Below are 14583 nucleotides of genomic sequence, written 5' to 3'. Positions count from 1 at the left end.
AAGGAGGCAAGGGAGGGAGGCAAGGAAGGAGGGAGGGAGGAAGGGAGGGAGGAAGGGAGGGAAGGAAGGAGGGAAGGAGGGATAAGGTTTAGCTCATGGCATGTCTCTCCCTTTCCCTACAGCAGCCAGCAAGCCAGGTTATGATGAATGCAACAAAGCACAACAGCATTCAGTAAAACCGGCACCGACAAGAGAAACGCGGCAGGATTTGAAAAACCCACACGTGAGGCAGCTTTACAAGCAGTCCTGCAGGCCTGCTCAGAAACAGCGACTTCACTGCCCACAGGGCTAACGGCAAAGGCACTCGGCCTCGGTCTCGGGGCCGGGGCAGGACGTCAAGGCAGGCGGTGCTCGTGGGCGCCCACAGCACCTCCGACCCTGCAGGGCAGGAGGAGGACGGGCCGACCCGGGCCGCGCGTCCCGGTCAAGTTCGCATGGCTCGCGGGCCCCCCAGACGCGCACAGGTCTCCCGCAGCCCGTTTGGGCCGGGCCGGCCCCGTCCACCACAGCTGCACCGCCCGCTCTGGCTCACTCCGCACGGGAGCTCGCAGCTCGCCCCCACCCTGCCCACCCTGCGGAGCCTTTCGCCTCCTCCTTCCGCAGCTGGGGAACATCCCTTGTCCAAACTCGGCTCGTGTGCTTCCCAAAAGGCCCCCAGAACGAAAGGCGCAAGCCCCGCGATTCCACCCCGTCGCTGGAGGGGGCTGCAGCAGGGGGTCCAAGCCCCCATCCCTGCCCCCCGTGGCCAGGACCCCGCTCCAGGCTGGGCACGCCGCGCCTGCCCGTTCTGCGCCCAGAGCCCCCCGTGTGATGGCCGGGCCGGGGAGGGCGGCGCGTGCTTCGCCGTGGGCCGGGCGCCCCACGGCTGACCGAGGCGGCCCTGCTTGGCCTGGGGGGCCCCCACTGCCCGGCCTGCGGGGCGCTTACCTGCACCAGCTGGATGAGGTACTGGGAGAGCTTGTCGTCCGTGAGGCCCTTCACGAGGCACTTCAGGGCGAACTCCCTCACCGCCGGGTCCGGGAAGTTGCAGTCCAGGAGCTCCATGGAGAGCTCGGGCCTGATCAGGGGCCACTCCCGGAGCAGGCAGTACATCTGTGGGGCAGGCGGCGGGGGGGGGGGGACAGAAAAGCCTGAGCCTGTGGGGAGCCGGAAGAGGCACCTGCCCCGCACCACACGGCCTGGCCTTTTCGCAGCCGACTCACCACCACTTCCGCGCGGGGCGAGGACAATTCTGCCCGCAGCCCTGGAAAGGCAGAGCTGCCCGTCAGCGCGGCCAGTACTGGCCCCGATGGCTCGGGGTTGGGCTGCCGCCCCTGCGCGGCCTCACCTGTGCCACCTCGTCCCGTGAATTCCACTTGACAGACAGGAGCAACTTGGGGAGGGTCTCCGGTATGTTGACACAGTAGTGCCTGCGGAAAGGAAGAGTGTGCAGAGAGGCTCGATCACCGCTTGGGAACCGGCCACGGGCACCCTACCCACGTGCCACCGCCGCTCGGCAGCCCCCCGAAGCCGAAGCCACTGCCACGAGCGGAGCGGGCCCGGAGCCGCGGCCCACACACCGGTGCCGCCACAGGAAGTCCTTTTCTTGCTCCGTGATCTCCGAAAGGGGGTCCCGGTTGCAGATGTTCCGGAGCTGCTCCAGTTCGCTCTCGTCGAGGGAGCTGTCTCGGGCCAGGCGGTTGCTCTGTGGCGAGAGGCGCACGTGAGGCCTGGGACGCCCCTTCCCCGTGTTTCCGCTGCTGTTTGCACTGACTTCCCACCCTTCTTCCTCTTGTGAGGAGGCGTCTGACAGAGCCCCGTACCAAACGCTCCTCAGCAAACTTAACAGTTGTGGAATGAAAGGAGGGGGGTCCTTTTATGGATCAGTAGCCGGGTGAATAACAGAAAGCAGAGCGTGGGAGGAAAGGACAATTTCTCCCAACGGAGGGATATAAACCGAGGGGCCATGCAGGGTTCTGCATTACGCAGTGGTGCTTTTTAACCAATTCATGAATGGCCTCGAATTAGGAGTAAGCAGGGACGTGCCGGGCTTGCGGATGACACCAAACGTGGGATTGTGAGAGATCCAAAGGTGTGTTTTATTTTACATGTTGTACTGTTAAAGAGTCCCGAGACTTCGGTAATGGGACGGTCTAGAAAAGATTTAAATAAATAAAATAAGCAAGTCTCTCTGGGATGGGAGAACCGGCATCAACATTTATTTATTTAAAACATGTCTATGCCGCCCCCATCGCAACAAAGACTCGGGGCGGCTCACAAAGAACATGGCGGGCAAAACATCCCATCTTCAAGTACAGGCTGATGGGATCTGTTGTGGTAGACAGTTCAGTGAAAAAGTTACGCAGCACATAACATAATTAAAAAAGGAACTGCAAATACCGCTTGCAAGATCGTACTCCCTTTATACAAGTCTTTGGTGCAGCTGCACCTAGAACATTGCAGGCAGCCCTGGTCGCCGTATCCGAAAAGGACACGGCTGGGTTGGGAACGGAGCAAGAAAGGGCAGTTCGGACGACGGAGGGGGCTGAGCGGCCGGCTGCGAGAAGCAGCTGCCACACCCGGGACCGTTCGGCTTCAGAGACGGAGGGTGAGGGCAGGCGCAGGAGCGGCGCTGCTCAAAGGCAGCCGAGCGGGGCTGGCGCCCGGGCTCCCAGGCCCCCAGCTCAGCCCCTCACCCCACCACGCCGGCTCTCTGGGCGAGGGCTGCCCCGGATCGCTCTGCCGTGGGAGCCGTGGAGGAAGCCCGTGCCCTGCTTTCCCGCTCACTAAAAATACAGGCTTTCCCAAGTAGGGAAGGCTTCGCCGCGGAAACCAGGGGGCCCACAGAAGCGCGTAATGTCGCACCAGGTGGGTGCTGGGACCAGCTGGGGGGCCCCGGCACAGCATGACCCATCGCTGGGGTCCACAAGGGCCAGGCGGGTGCTGGCCGAGGGCGGGTGGCCGGTGTGCCTTGCCTGAACGGGGGGCCCGCAAGAGGGCAGGCCCGAAAGGACCGAGGGCTGCCCGAGCCTGGAGGGGCAGCGCCCCCGCGGCCCCCGGGCAGGCCTCCCCAGGGTGCTTACGCCGCGGGGCGAGCGTGGCGGCTCCGAGGCCGGTTTCTGGCCCCCCGGGGCAGCCGGAAGGGAGCTCCGGAACAGAGCAGGCCGAGACCGGCGCCCGCCGGCCACGCACGGGCTGAGCGGCCAAGTGCCGGCGGCAGGGAGAGGCCCTTACCAGTCCCACCATGCAGTAGTTGAGCCCCAGCTCCCGCGACATGGTCCAGTTCGCGTGCTCCTCTATTTCGGTGGCGTCGGCAAACTTGACCGTGTGGCTGTACCAGGTGAATTCCAGCTCCAGGCACGGGGTCTCCTGCACACGGAACACGCGGCCGGCACATCAAGGCGTCGGGGGCGCTCTCTGCACACCCCACGCAAGTGCTCAGCGTGGCCCCCCTGGCCCAGACCGGGGGGCACCAGGTGCCGGAGGGCCGTGTTGGGCAAGCTGTGGCCGGGCGCTCGAGCATCGCCGGCCGGGCCTGCAGCGACAGCAGCTTCCCCGAGTACGTGCCGGGCCGGGCGGGGACGAGCAGCCGCCGCTTCCGCTTGCCGAGAAGGCTCCGAGCCAGCCCGGGGACCCCAAGGGACACGAGGGGCAGGGCAGAGGTCGCTGGTGGGCCGAGAGGGGACGCGGTGGAGGAGGAAAGCAGGCACGGCCAGCAGCCAGTCTGAACGTCCCTCCTCGGAGATCTCGCGCGAGCTCCTTCGACCAAGTCCGTCCCTCTGAGCCTCCGCTTCCCACACCCGCGAAAGATGGGCAGGACTGGCCCCCCGTGAAGGCTGGCGAGAGGCCTGCCCGTCGGAGACGCTGCCCCGCCTCACCTTGTTGGGGTTGGAGCCCCCCACGCCAATGGGGTTGAGCAAGTCCTCCAGGCCGTGGGGAACTGGCCACAGGTTGAGCGCCATCTTCCCCGCCACAAGGGTGTCTTTGTAGTCGAAGAGATTGATGTTGCCCCAGGCGAGGGGGCAGTGCTCCTGGCAGCAGGCGAGAGACCAGGAGGGGCCGAGTCAGGCGCGAGAGGGGCACAATCCAGAGCAGGGGCCCCACCCCCGAGACCTGGCTCCCGGAGGATGCTGAGCTCCTAAAGGAGCAGTCCCAGGGCGCCACCACGCCCGGCCAGCAACCCCGGTCCCCTCACCCGGCGGGGCCACGGGCCCTCCTCTTTCCCACCCTTCCACCTCCCCGAAGACCGAGCGAGCGAGCGCCAGGACTCAGCCCGAGCACGACTTGAGCCCAGGCGTCTTCTGGGCCCTGTTCCCGGGGGGACTCACCTCCTTCGCCCCCTTCCGTCCCTTCACGGAGCAGATGGAAACACAAAGGCGCGCGGCGCGCGGCAGGTCAGTGAGATAGATGTCATAGGACAGCCACTCGTTCCACCTGGCGGCACAACGCCGGCGTCAGGCGACGGCCGCCTCCGGCCTGCCAGCCGCCCCCTCGCGGCCGGGAGGCCCGCAACCCTCGCTGCCCTCCTCCCCCGTGAGGAACGGCCGTGGCTCGGTGGCGGGCCGCAGGCGGGGCACAGGAGGCCCCGAGGGGCCCCGCTGGCATCTCTGGGCACGGCCAGGAGAGGCACCGCCTGGAGCCCGGAGAGCTGCGGCAGCTGCTTTCAACGTGCCGAGCCGGTTTGCTCAGTCTCCTCCGTTTTATATACCCTCGATTTCTTTCCATTTAGATATTATTCTATAATCCAACCATAAAATACTGCAGCAAATGTTGCCGTTTAGGCCTGTTTTGCACTTCCCTGGCGCCTGGGATAGAGAGCAGGCTAAAATGGCTTTGGGATGCAACCGTATGGATGCCTGGGCAGAAAACAGGCCTGCCTGGCGTAGCAGGGCCCCGCTTCTGCCCGTCCAGCCACGCGCAGGACCGCTCCTTCCGTGGAGGATGGGCGGGTGGGAGGCCCGACTCGGCGCGAGGCGGTGTCCCAGGCCCCCCCGGCCCCCCACTGCCACGGTTACCGAGGGTTGGAGCAAGGGACGCGCTGGGTGTTCACGTTATCGCAGAGGGGCTCCCCGCCGTGGAAGATTCCCGTCCGGACATAGATCTAGGAGAGGAGAGCGCAGGCGTGCCGCGGTCAGGGCCCCCCCGGCCGAGCGTTTCCAGCCCCCTCCTCCCTCAGCGGAACCACAGGGCTCCCCACCTCCTCAGGGGGCGCTCGAGCCAGGCCGGCTGCCATGCCCGGCGCCCGCTGCACCTTCTCGGTCACGCTGCTGAAGGCGTCCAAGAAACGGGATGCCCCACGTCCCCTTTCCCGGCCCCTTCCGCTCCCCATGGCCCCCATCACGCCCAGCGTCCCTCCGGGTACACGCCACTGCTGAGGCCGCCGTCGCTTCACCGGAACCCACACGCGGGAGGAGCTTGCACTGGCATGCCCCAGCCCGTCACGCCGCAGGCCCGCCAGGCCGGACAGCAGCCCTGCCTTAACTGGGGGGCAGCTGGCGGCTCCAGGAGGAGGGGCCCCATGCCGCCTTGGAGAATCCAGACGTCCAGCTCCGAGCGCTATCTGTGGCGCTTGACCGCTGCCCTGAGGACGCCCTGCAGCTCGGCCTCGCCCTCCCCGCGCCGGGGCCGCCACGCAGACACGCGCCCACAGGGACACGGGGACAGTCACCCCCAGGGCCGGCACCACTTGGGGGCCCCTCACAGCCCAGGCCGCCCGGCTCCTGTTCGGGGAGACCCCGGTAGCCGCCGGGCCGGTGCGTTCCCAACCTTGTCGATGTCCCGGATGTTGACGTTCACGTAAGTGGCGCAGAGGATCTTGATGCGCAGGAGGCTGTTGATGGACCAGAGGGACTTGGTGGGGACGTCTCCGTTCACGTGCGAGGCGGTGGCCGAGCGGCGCGCGTAGGAGGGCAGCACGAACACGTTGGCGGGCAGCTGGCTGTAGAGGCTCTCTTTGCTCATGAGCATCAGGTGGGGCAGGCGGCCGATGGTGATGCAGTTCCTCATGTACTGGGAAGAGACCACGAGAAGAGCCACGCTGGCCCACGCCAGGGCCCACCTGGGAGGGCCGAGCGCACGGCGGCGAATGGCGAGCCCGCCTTCAGGGCAGGCAGGCAGGCAGGCAGGCAGGGCCCCCGCCCGCACAGGTTCCCAGGTAGAGCACCGCTGGCACCGCAGGGAGCGCAGGCCCCCGGAGCCGTGGCTGCTGGGAGCCCCCTCCCGCGGGAGCAAGGCCAGGCCGGGCCCAGAGCGCCCACGCCGGTGGCGCCGCCGCCTCCTCTGGAATCGAGTTCCATTGCTGGCCTCTGCGCTGTGTGAAGAGGGGCTCCTCTGATCTGTCCCGAACCTCCCACCCCGCAGCCTCACGGGATGCCCCGGGCCCTGGTATCACGCCTGGGGTAAGCCTGCAGGTCTGACATGCCTCCCCTTAGGCCGGCTCAGTGGCTGCGGTTTCTCCGTGGGGACCCGCTCCTTGAAACCCCGTCCTCATTTCAGGTGTGGCAACCAGACTGCACACAACATTTTGCATGCGGTTGCGCCACAGATTTGCATACGGGCGTATGACATGGTCAGTTTTATTTAATTTTCCATGTCTCTCCTAACATGTAGTTTGCCTTTTTCACAACAGCCACATACGGGGTTGAAATTTTCATCAAGTTGTCCTAAAATCAGTTTTAAAATCACAAGCTAGAATCTCGTTCTTGGCCGGCTACTGCCAGCTCGGATCGGTACTCCAAGTCGTGGGGTTTGACCCAACATCTATTATTCTGTGCCTGCTTATCCTGAACCATATTCACCAATCCGACGCCCTTCTCCCAGTGCTGAAGGCACCCTCTGGCACCTCTGCGCAATCCACGTTGGTTTCAACTGCCCTAAATGGTTTATTTGTCCTCTGTAATCTTGCACCCCTCACTGCTCACTCCTAATTACAGATCATTTTGAAACAGCTGAAAAGCTCTGGCCCTGAGAAAGATCCCCGTTTTCTTCCTTCACTGGGAGGAACGACCATCACCTCCACCGCCACCTTCACTTCTACACCGCCCAGGAGCAACTGCTCTCTGGGCAGCTCACAAGAATTTGCCACCTATTCTCTGCTTTCTCTTCTTTAGCCGGTGATGTGTTAACTTGTAATATGTCAATCAGCTTGAGAAGTTCAGGCTCCTCAGGTTCCCTTCTTGAAAACATCAAAAAGGAGAGGGAGACGCGTTCCGGGCATTCATTTTATTATTTTATAACACTGAGCCCTGACTTTCATTCAACCTGAACTTCTGAAGTGGCTGACCCGAGAGGCACGGGGCAAGCGGTCCGATTCAAGGGCCGCGGCCGCAGCGGGGGAAGCAGAGGCGGCAGGGTGGGAAGCGTGGCAGAACCAGCTGTCCCGAACTCCCCTGGAAGAGGCCGGACTTGGCTCTCCTTCCCGTGACGGCAGGTGCGAAGGGCAGGGAGCTCCAGAGCTGGACGCATCCATCGGCGGGGCCCTGTCCCCACGCCCCCATGCCTACGGCTTAAGGGAGGGTGGAGAGGAGGTGGGGACGGCCCCTTAGCTTCCCCCACCTCTGTTAGGGATGTGAAGATCAATTCCACCCCCTGGATGGGCTTTGGCAGCAAAATGTGGGGCAACGGAGTTGGCGCCACGTTGGGGGCCGTGTGCTCTTGTGGGTCATGCAGACGCCGCCTGGAGTTGGTGCCCCACCGGAAGCCTCCAAATGCACCTTGAGGACCGCCCCGACACCCATCCCACCTCCCTGAATGTGGGGCGGGGGGCATCTCCCTGCTTTGGGCGTGTTCTGGCCTGTGCGGGTGCCCTTGTGGCCACTGAACCTGATGGGAAGGGAGTGTGTGATAGAAACAAAGAAACACAGAAACAGAGCGAGTCAGAAGGGGCCTCCCGGGCCATCTAGTCTGACCCCTGGCTCCAGCCGGCTCCGCTCACGACATGCCCACCATGTGGACATCCAGCCTGTCCTTGAACACCTTCACCGATGGGGCCTCAACGACCTCCCGTGGAAGCCCATTCCACGCCCTTGGGGTCCTGACTGTCAGGAAGTGCTTCCTGGCATCCCAGCTGAACCCGGGTTCCCTGAGCTTGGCTCCGTGGAGCGCGTCCTGCCTTCCTCTGGCTCCCTTCCCGCTGAGGCCTGGGCGTCCTTCACTGGCCCCTCCCCACCGAGGCTCCGTGGCACCCAGGGCCTGCGGCAGAAGAGCAATCCGCCCTCAGGGCCAGTTCTGCTGCAGGCCGCTCTGGAGCCGGGGGGGGGGGGCGGCGGGCCGTTCCTCCGCTGACACCGAGGGGCACGGGGAAGCCACACCGGGGGCTGGCGGGGAGAGGGGAGGGGCGCCTCACCTTGTACTGGCTGAGCGGGTACTTCTCCAGCAGGTACTCGTCGCAGCCGCACACCTTCAGGAGGTACTTCCCCTGGTACTCCTGCACGCACAGGCGCAGCTGCTCGGGGGACAGGTGCATGCTGCGCGTCTTCTTCCGGATGGCCTCGGCGATCACCTGCTCCGGCAGCGCGTCGTGCGGGGTCTTGAGCGTGTATTTCTGTTTGTCGTTGTTTGGAGACACAATGACCCAAATGGTAACTATGATCCGACCTTCAGGAGACAGGAGGAGGGAAAGGCAGGACAGGAGATCACCACTGGGCGAGCCCGCGTGGCCGGGGGGCCCACGCAGGAGGCCGCGGGTGGGGCCGCTCCGGGAGAGGCCCTGTCCCCCGCCTGGCCTCGTGGCCGCCCTCCCGAGAGCCAGGCACACAACCGTGCGAAGCAGGGCCCTCTGCCGCTTGGGCTGACTTGGCCCAGCCCGGCTTGCCCCTTGCAAAGGGCCGGGGAGAAATCCCGTTCGTGAAATCCCGTTCGTGCCACCTGGCCAGCGCTCCTTGGCCACCCTGTTTTAGGACAGCTTTGCTCCCGAAAGACTGAGCCAGTTACGGTGCAGGTTCAGGCAGAAGATAATCCCACAGCGCCCCGCACGCACCGGGCGATTGCACCCCTCGACGGGCAGGCGCTTCCACCGCCACCGGCGGCACAGAATGCCAGCCTCATCTGGGCAGGCTTAAATGCCCGCGTCTCTCAGAAGCACGTGCCAGAGCTAACGTCTGAAGACGCCCCAAGCCTCTCGGCTGTGCTGCTCCTGCAGTGAGCAGGAATCTTGGGGGTTTTGCCATGGGAGAGCCCCCCGCCCGCAAGCCGCAGCCCTCCCGCCCTCCTGGCCAAGCTCCCCAGTGGCCCCCCCCAGCATCCCTTCGCCCCCTTCCACCTCTCGCTCTGTGACTCGGGACAGAGCAGCGGGCCTCTGTGGCGACTCTCCATGCTGTGTGCCACGGGGGGGTGGCGGGGAGGGGAAGCGGCCTTCCTGGAGCTTCGGGGAGGCGGCGAGGTGGGAACGGGGCCCTCCGTGGCTCCACCGCCGCCTACTCCTGGCCCTTCCGCCCGGGCCGTGCATCACCACTCACTAACCGCAGAAAGGGGAGCGATTTGACTCAGACACATGACCCATGTCAAGGGGGCATAAGAGGATGCCATGCCAATAAAAATAAAGCCATCTTTCTAGAGAATCACAGAGAAAACGATTCCGTCGGGGTCGTTTAAGGAAAACTTGCCTTTTATCTTTCTTCCAACCGTGCGTTTCCCATTTTAACTAGCTAAGCTTTAGTTTAAAAAAAAAGAAAACCCACAACACACCCCCCTTCCCACATCCCTGGCCTACACGCAGGTCAAAACCCTCCTGTTCACACGCCAACCACCTGCACTGCCCACGTCCCAACGCTCCGCAGCCTACCTTTGTCCAGCTTGTTGTAGATATGCTTGGGCAATTCTGGGCTGGACTCCACATTGGGGGGGTAGACGTACAAGGCCTGGCTCTGGGGGCCCGCGGAGCCCCGCGTCTCCACAGCCTCCCGGCAGACCGACAGGATGTTTCGCCGGAACTCCTGGACCTCGGGGTCCTTGACCAACTCGAATTCGCAGATGGGCATCCCGATGGCGAACCCTGGTGCAAAGAAGCAGGGGGCACGTGGGGGCCCTCGGCAAGGGCACGCCGGCGGCAGCCCCCCTTCCGCCCGCAGCCCCCAGCCCACCCGGCCCAGCCCGGCCCCGGACTCACCAATCTCTCGGTTGAGGATCTTCTCCTCTCGGTTGCCCACCGGCTCAATGACCTTCAGGATGGGTTGGAAGAGGCGCAGGTCGCAAAGGCGCCGGGACTCGTCGAAGAATTCTTCCCGCTCCGCTTCTTGCGTCACCCCCACAAAAATATAGGAGGACTCCTCCTGGGTCGGGGAACCACAGAGGAACAGATAAGACCGTTCCCCCAAGAGGCCTCCCTCCCTCCCTCCCTCCCGTTGTTCGTTGGGCAATCCTGTCGTTCGGCCACCAAGCCCGTTCCGCACGCAGGCAGCCGGCTTTGCTCCCTGGCGGAGCATCCGGGGAGGGCTGGGAAAGAGCCGCACCTGAAGCCCCGGGGGTAGAGGTGCTGCTGCCGGCCAGTGCAGGCAGTAGCAGGCTAGAGGGGCCCAGGGCAGGCTCAGCGTCAGGCAGGCCCCATGCTCCCGCCACACATGTCCGGGCCTTGCGATTCCTGCAGCGACTCACGAGATCCCCGGCTTATTTCTGGTCTGCATTTCAAGCATTTTGACCCCACAGCTCTACCAAGAAGGGCCCCAGAACAGCACATCGTGAGCGGAGCCAGCTGCAGCCGGGGGTCAGACTAGATGGCCCGGGAGACCCCTTCTGCCTCGCTCTGTTTCTATGTTTCTAATGTAGGGCCAATACCAAATAAGACATGCATATGGGGTGCAGAAAAGAAAAAGGAACGGGGAGGGAGGCGGACATGGAATAAGTTCGGTCGTGGTTCTTAAAGATGCTGTGGACCATCAGTTCCCACGAAGCCGTTCCGGCAGGGGAAGAACCAAACGGCGGCCGGCGAAGTGCCCGGCTGGCCGACCAGGGGATCGCTCGGGGGGAGGAGGAAACGCACACAGGCCCAGCTGGACCACGGTTCAGCTGAGCGCCACAGAGGGGTGCGACCCCCAGCTCTCCTCCTGAAGGAATCGCCGCGAAAGCCGCAGCACCTTCAGAGCCCTGGGCCTTCGGGAACGCGGGAAAAGGGCACCAGCTTCAAAGGGGTTGAGTTCAAGGAGGAAACACAAAGAGCATCTCCGGGCTCAGGCACAGGTTCTGTTACCAGACCAGAGGGGAGCAGCAGGCAGACGGTGCGCAGCGCTGCACCCCCACTCCACCCCCCCGGTCTGTGCCACGGCCACCGAAATCCTAGCAGTTCGGCTGAGCGGCGGGCCCCTGCGGGGCTGTTTGACGGGCTGCCACGAGGGGGAAGCCGCTGGAGCAGAGACGTGGCCGCGTCTGGCGGCGGCGGTGGGGTACAGCAGGGCTCCAAGCAGCGAGGGCACCTGCCAGCGCTTCGGGCCTGCCTGTCCCTGCCCTGGGCCCCAGCTGCCGGGCAGGGGCAAGCAAGCAGGGGACCGTGGCTCGGGCTGGGACACGGCTCTTCGCCGATGCCTGCACAAGGAACGCGGGAGCCGCGAGTCCCACCCTCCCTTGCCCTCGAGTCCAGGGGTCCCCCCGGGTCCTGTGGGGGAGCCGGGCCCTGCTCCGGCTAACCTGTAGCAGGTGGAAGAGGGGGTATTTCCTGGCTTCCTTGAAAAGGTCGTGCTTGATGCCCAGGAGGGTGGCTTCCCGCAGGCACTCCAGCGTGACGATCATGCCGTTGGGCAGGCAGCAGTCCACCATGATCCGCGGGGGCATGAGGTGGAGCCCCCACAGCTCCCCGGACGAGGGCCGAGGCGGCATGGCTGCGAGGGGGCGGGAAGACTCGGCGCACTGCTAGAGGCCGCTCAGGAGCCTACAGCATCTTGTCCGCCTGGGAAGCAGAGAGAGAAGTGAGCCGGCAGCGCAGCTGGGGCTCAGGGCAGGGCCAGCTCCCGGGCGAGGGGCCCCAGCTGCTCCTCAGGAGGCTGCTTTCCCGCTGCCACTGCCCCCCCTCCACTGTGCCTCCCCCTGTTGCCCTCTGGCAGGGAGGCCCCTGAGAGCGCCAGGCGCCCACTGCTGCCCCTTCCCACCAGCGCCTTCGTCTGGGCAGGGGGAGCCCGGGGGGGCAAGGCGCAGGAGTCATGGCTACGGACAGCAGCCCCAGCGGCACGTGTGGCCTCTGCAGGCCCCTCCCCTGAGGGCGGGGCTGTCCAGGCCCCTCCCACTGCTCCCCTTCCCGGCAGGTGAGTGTGGAGCAGAAGAGGGGCGTTGCTTCCGCCAGGAGCTCCCCAGGCTGCTGTGCTGAGACACCGCCTTTGCTCCCCACCAGACTCAATGGGCGGTCCCGGCCCCCCACCCCTGGCCCCGGCAAGGCAGCCATGGTGGCTTGGGTGCCACGCGAGCCCTCGGCTCGGCTGCTCTGGGACCAGGGGGGCTGTCGGCCCGAGGGGGCGGGCTGGAGGCAGGCCCCGGCTTTGAATCCAAGAAGCCTGGGCAGTGGGTGCTGCTCGTGCTTGCGCCGCCTCCTAAAGCCCTGGAATGAGGTCACCCCACGAAGCAAGTGGCAGGGGAGTCAGGAGAAATGCGGGAAAGGCCTCGCTGTGAGATCTGCGGTCCAGGCGTCCTTCCAGGCCCCACGGGGGCTCTCCTGATGTGCCGGACTCTCCTGGTTCCCCAGCCAGCTGGGGGGACTGGGAAGTCTTGGATAGATGCAAAGAAGCCCTGGACAAGTTTGGGGGGTGGTCTTTGGACGGCCAGATACAGGCAAGCTGGGGGCCAAGGCAGCCCGCCTGCCGGGCTGGGCCCCGGGACCGTGTCGCTGCCGTGAAGGCTCCCTGGAGACCTCTGCCTGGCCGCTGCGGCAACGGACCCCTGGCGCAGAGGGACCCCTCGCTCCATCTAGCGGCGCTCTTCTTACACGCCGATGCCCAACTCGGGCTTGCCGCATCAAACACCAGCAAGGTAAAGCGGCAGGGGCCTTCTGCTAGGCACAAACTAACCTCGGGAAGGACTACACCTTTTACAGGGCAGGTTGGCTCAGGCAGAGTCAGAGCAGGCCGCCAGCACGTAAATACAGAATGGCTCGAGCAACGCTTCCAGACACAGTCACGCACCGAAGGCCGGGGACGCGGCGGATCTGTGGGAGGGGGAGGGCGCTTCCCCCCCCCGTGAGCCGGCACCTGTGGCCCCCGCAGTCCAGAGCCCGCCTGCCCGCACACAGACAGACGGCACTGTCCACGGATGCGAGGGGCCGGGGTGGCTGTCTCACGGGCCCACGGCGGCGTCTCCGGGAGGACCCTGGCATGGGGCACATCCGTGGCTTTGTGGGGGGGAGCTGGGCAGGGATGCAGCTGCCTGCCCCTGGCTCCCCTCCCCAATTTAACGCCCGGCGTGGGAGGGGGGCCTGGCACGTTCCGAGGACACCAGGCTGAGGAAGGCAGCCTCGCGGGTCGTAAAACATCATTCTGGGGCAACGCAAACACGAAACGTTCTGCGCCGCCAAGTGAACAAAACCGCTAATTAAGCGAAATGGGCAGCGTTCACCCTCCTTGCCGGGACCGGTGCTTCAGCGGAATTGGCCCGCCAGCCTCCCGTTTCGCTCCACTGAGTCTGGCGGAGCCGCTTTTATCCGCATCCCCTTCCAAGGGTGGCTTCCACGCCGGCCGGCCGGCCGGCCCACCGGCCAGCATCCCCACGGCTCTCCCCACAATTGCTTACTCCGGAACGAGAAGGGAGATCAGGAGGGTGAAGCAGGGGGGTTTCTGCGCGGGCTGCTCTCCGGGGGAGCGGGGCCGGAGCCGTGGGCTCGATCCCACGTTTCCTTAGGAATGCGTCACCAGGCTCCTGAGCACCGGGCTCTGCCTCATAGCCGCCTCTCTTCCGTGCCAACCGACCATTTTTCTCTTTCTGCAGTCGAAAACTGTTGCAAAAAATAAAAAAATAAAAAATGGGGAGAGAGTGGAAGGGGGAGGGCAGACAAAAGAAGGCTGCCGAAGCGGTGGGGGGCGGCAAACCCGAACCGTATCTAAACAGCCCCCCCCGGCCCCGGAGCACCCGCCCCTCTAGCCCCTGCATGGATCTGTGCGTGGGAGGGGGCTGCTCAGCGCGGGGCGCGGGCGCGGATGCCCCCTTCCCCGGCTCGGGAGATGGGGCGGCGGGGGTGGGGGGCGTCTTCTTCAGCCAGCTGGAGCTCCCAAGGGAGCGCTGCCTCCGGTGACAACCGGCCCCTTGAAAATATCCCGGCCCCCCCGGAGGAAGCGCGAAGCCCCGCGGCACCGCAGAGAGAGGGGCGACACTCGGGCTACTTACGTGCCTCCCGACCCCGACCCCGAGCGGCGGGCGAGCGGCGGGCGCTTCCTCCCCTCGCCCGCCCCCAGCACCGAAGGCTCCCGCTGCCCCCGCTACCATCGGAGCCCGCCGCCGCCTCCCTCCGCCCCCTCGCCCGCCGCCGGAGAGCGCTTCTGCGAGCGCCGCATCCGGCATGGGAGCGCACGGATTTCCGCTGGATCGGGGCTCCTCGCAGCGGGCGGGCGGGCGGAGGGAGCGCGGCGCAGCGGACCTTTCCTGCCGGCCCGGGCGGCGCGGCTGTCCGCGCCAGCCGGGGGCCCTCTGGGGGGGCCG

General features: G+C 65.4%; 1 protein-coding gene across 1 annotated transcript in view; it reads right to left on the bottom strand.

The window, feature by feature from the left end:
* Nucleotides 1-14322, bottom strand: part of LOC123016619 (phosphatidylinositol 4,5-bisphosphate 3-kinase catalytic subunit alpha isoform-like) — a 15470-nt gene extending 1148 nt beyond the window's left edge. The window contains exons 1-14 of the mRNA XM_044417135.1: nt 14272-14322; nt 13681-13882; nt 11596-11854; nt 10085-10247; nt 9761-9970; nt 8324-8574; nt 5746-5988; nt 4995-5080; nt 4308-4413; nt 3858-4010; nt 3214-3348; nt 1560-1684; nt 1328-1409; nt 928-1092 (exon numbers count right to left, since the gene is read on the bottom strand). Of these exons, the coding sequence (XP_044273070.1) occupies nt 928-1092; nt 1328-1409; nt 1560-1684; nt 3214-3348; nt 3858-4010; nt 4308-4413; nt 4995-5080; nt 5746-5988; nt 8324-8574; nt 9761-9970; nt 10085-10247; nt 11596-11784 (1908 nt within the window). The 5' untranslated portion in view covers nt 11785-11854; nt 13681-13882; nt 14272-14322. The remainder of the gene's footprint in view (nt 1-927; nt 1093-1327; nt 1410-1559; nt 1685-3213; nt 3349-3857; nt 4011-4307; nt 4414-4994; nt 5081-5745; nt 5989-8323; nt 8575-9760; nt 9971-10084; nt 10248-11595; nt 11855-13680; nt 13883-14271) is intronic.
* Nucleotides 14323-14583: the final 261 nt, after the last annotated feature.

Source organism: Varanus komodoensis, unplaced genomic scaffold (genome assembly GCF_004798865.1).
Source record: "Varanus komodoensis strain SLA01 unplaced genomic scaffold, ASM479886v1 scaffold87, whole genome shotgun sequence".
In the NCBI taxonomy this organism is placed as follows: Eukaryota; Metazoa; Chordata; class Lepidosauria; order Squamata; family Varanidae; genus Varanus; species Varanus komodoensis.
The sequence above is the reverse complement of the archived record's forward strand: the minus strand, read 5'-3'. Positions and strand labels throughout refer to the sequence as shown.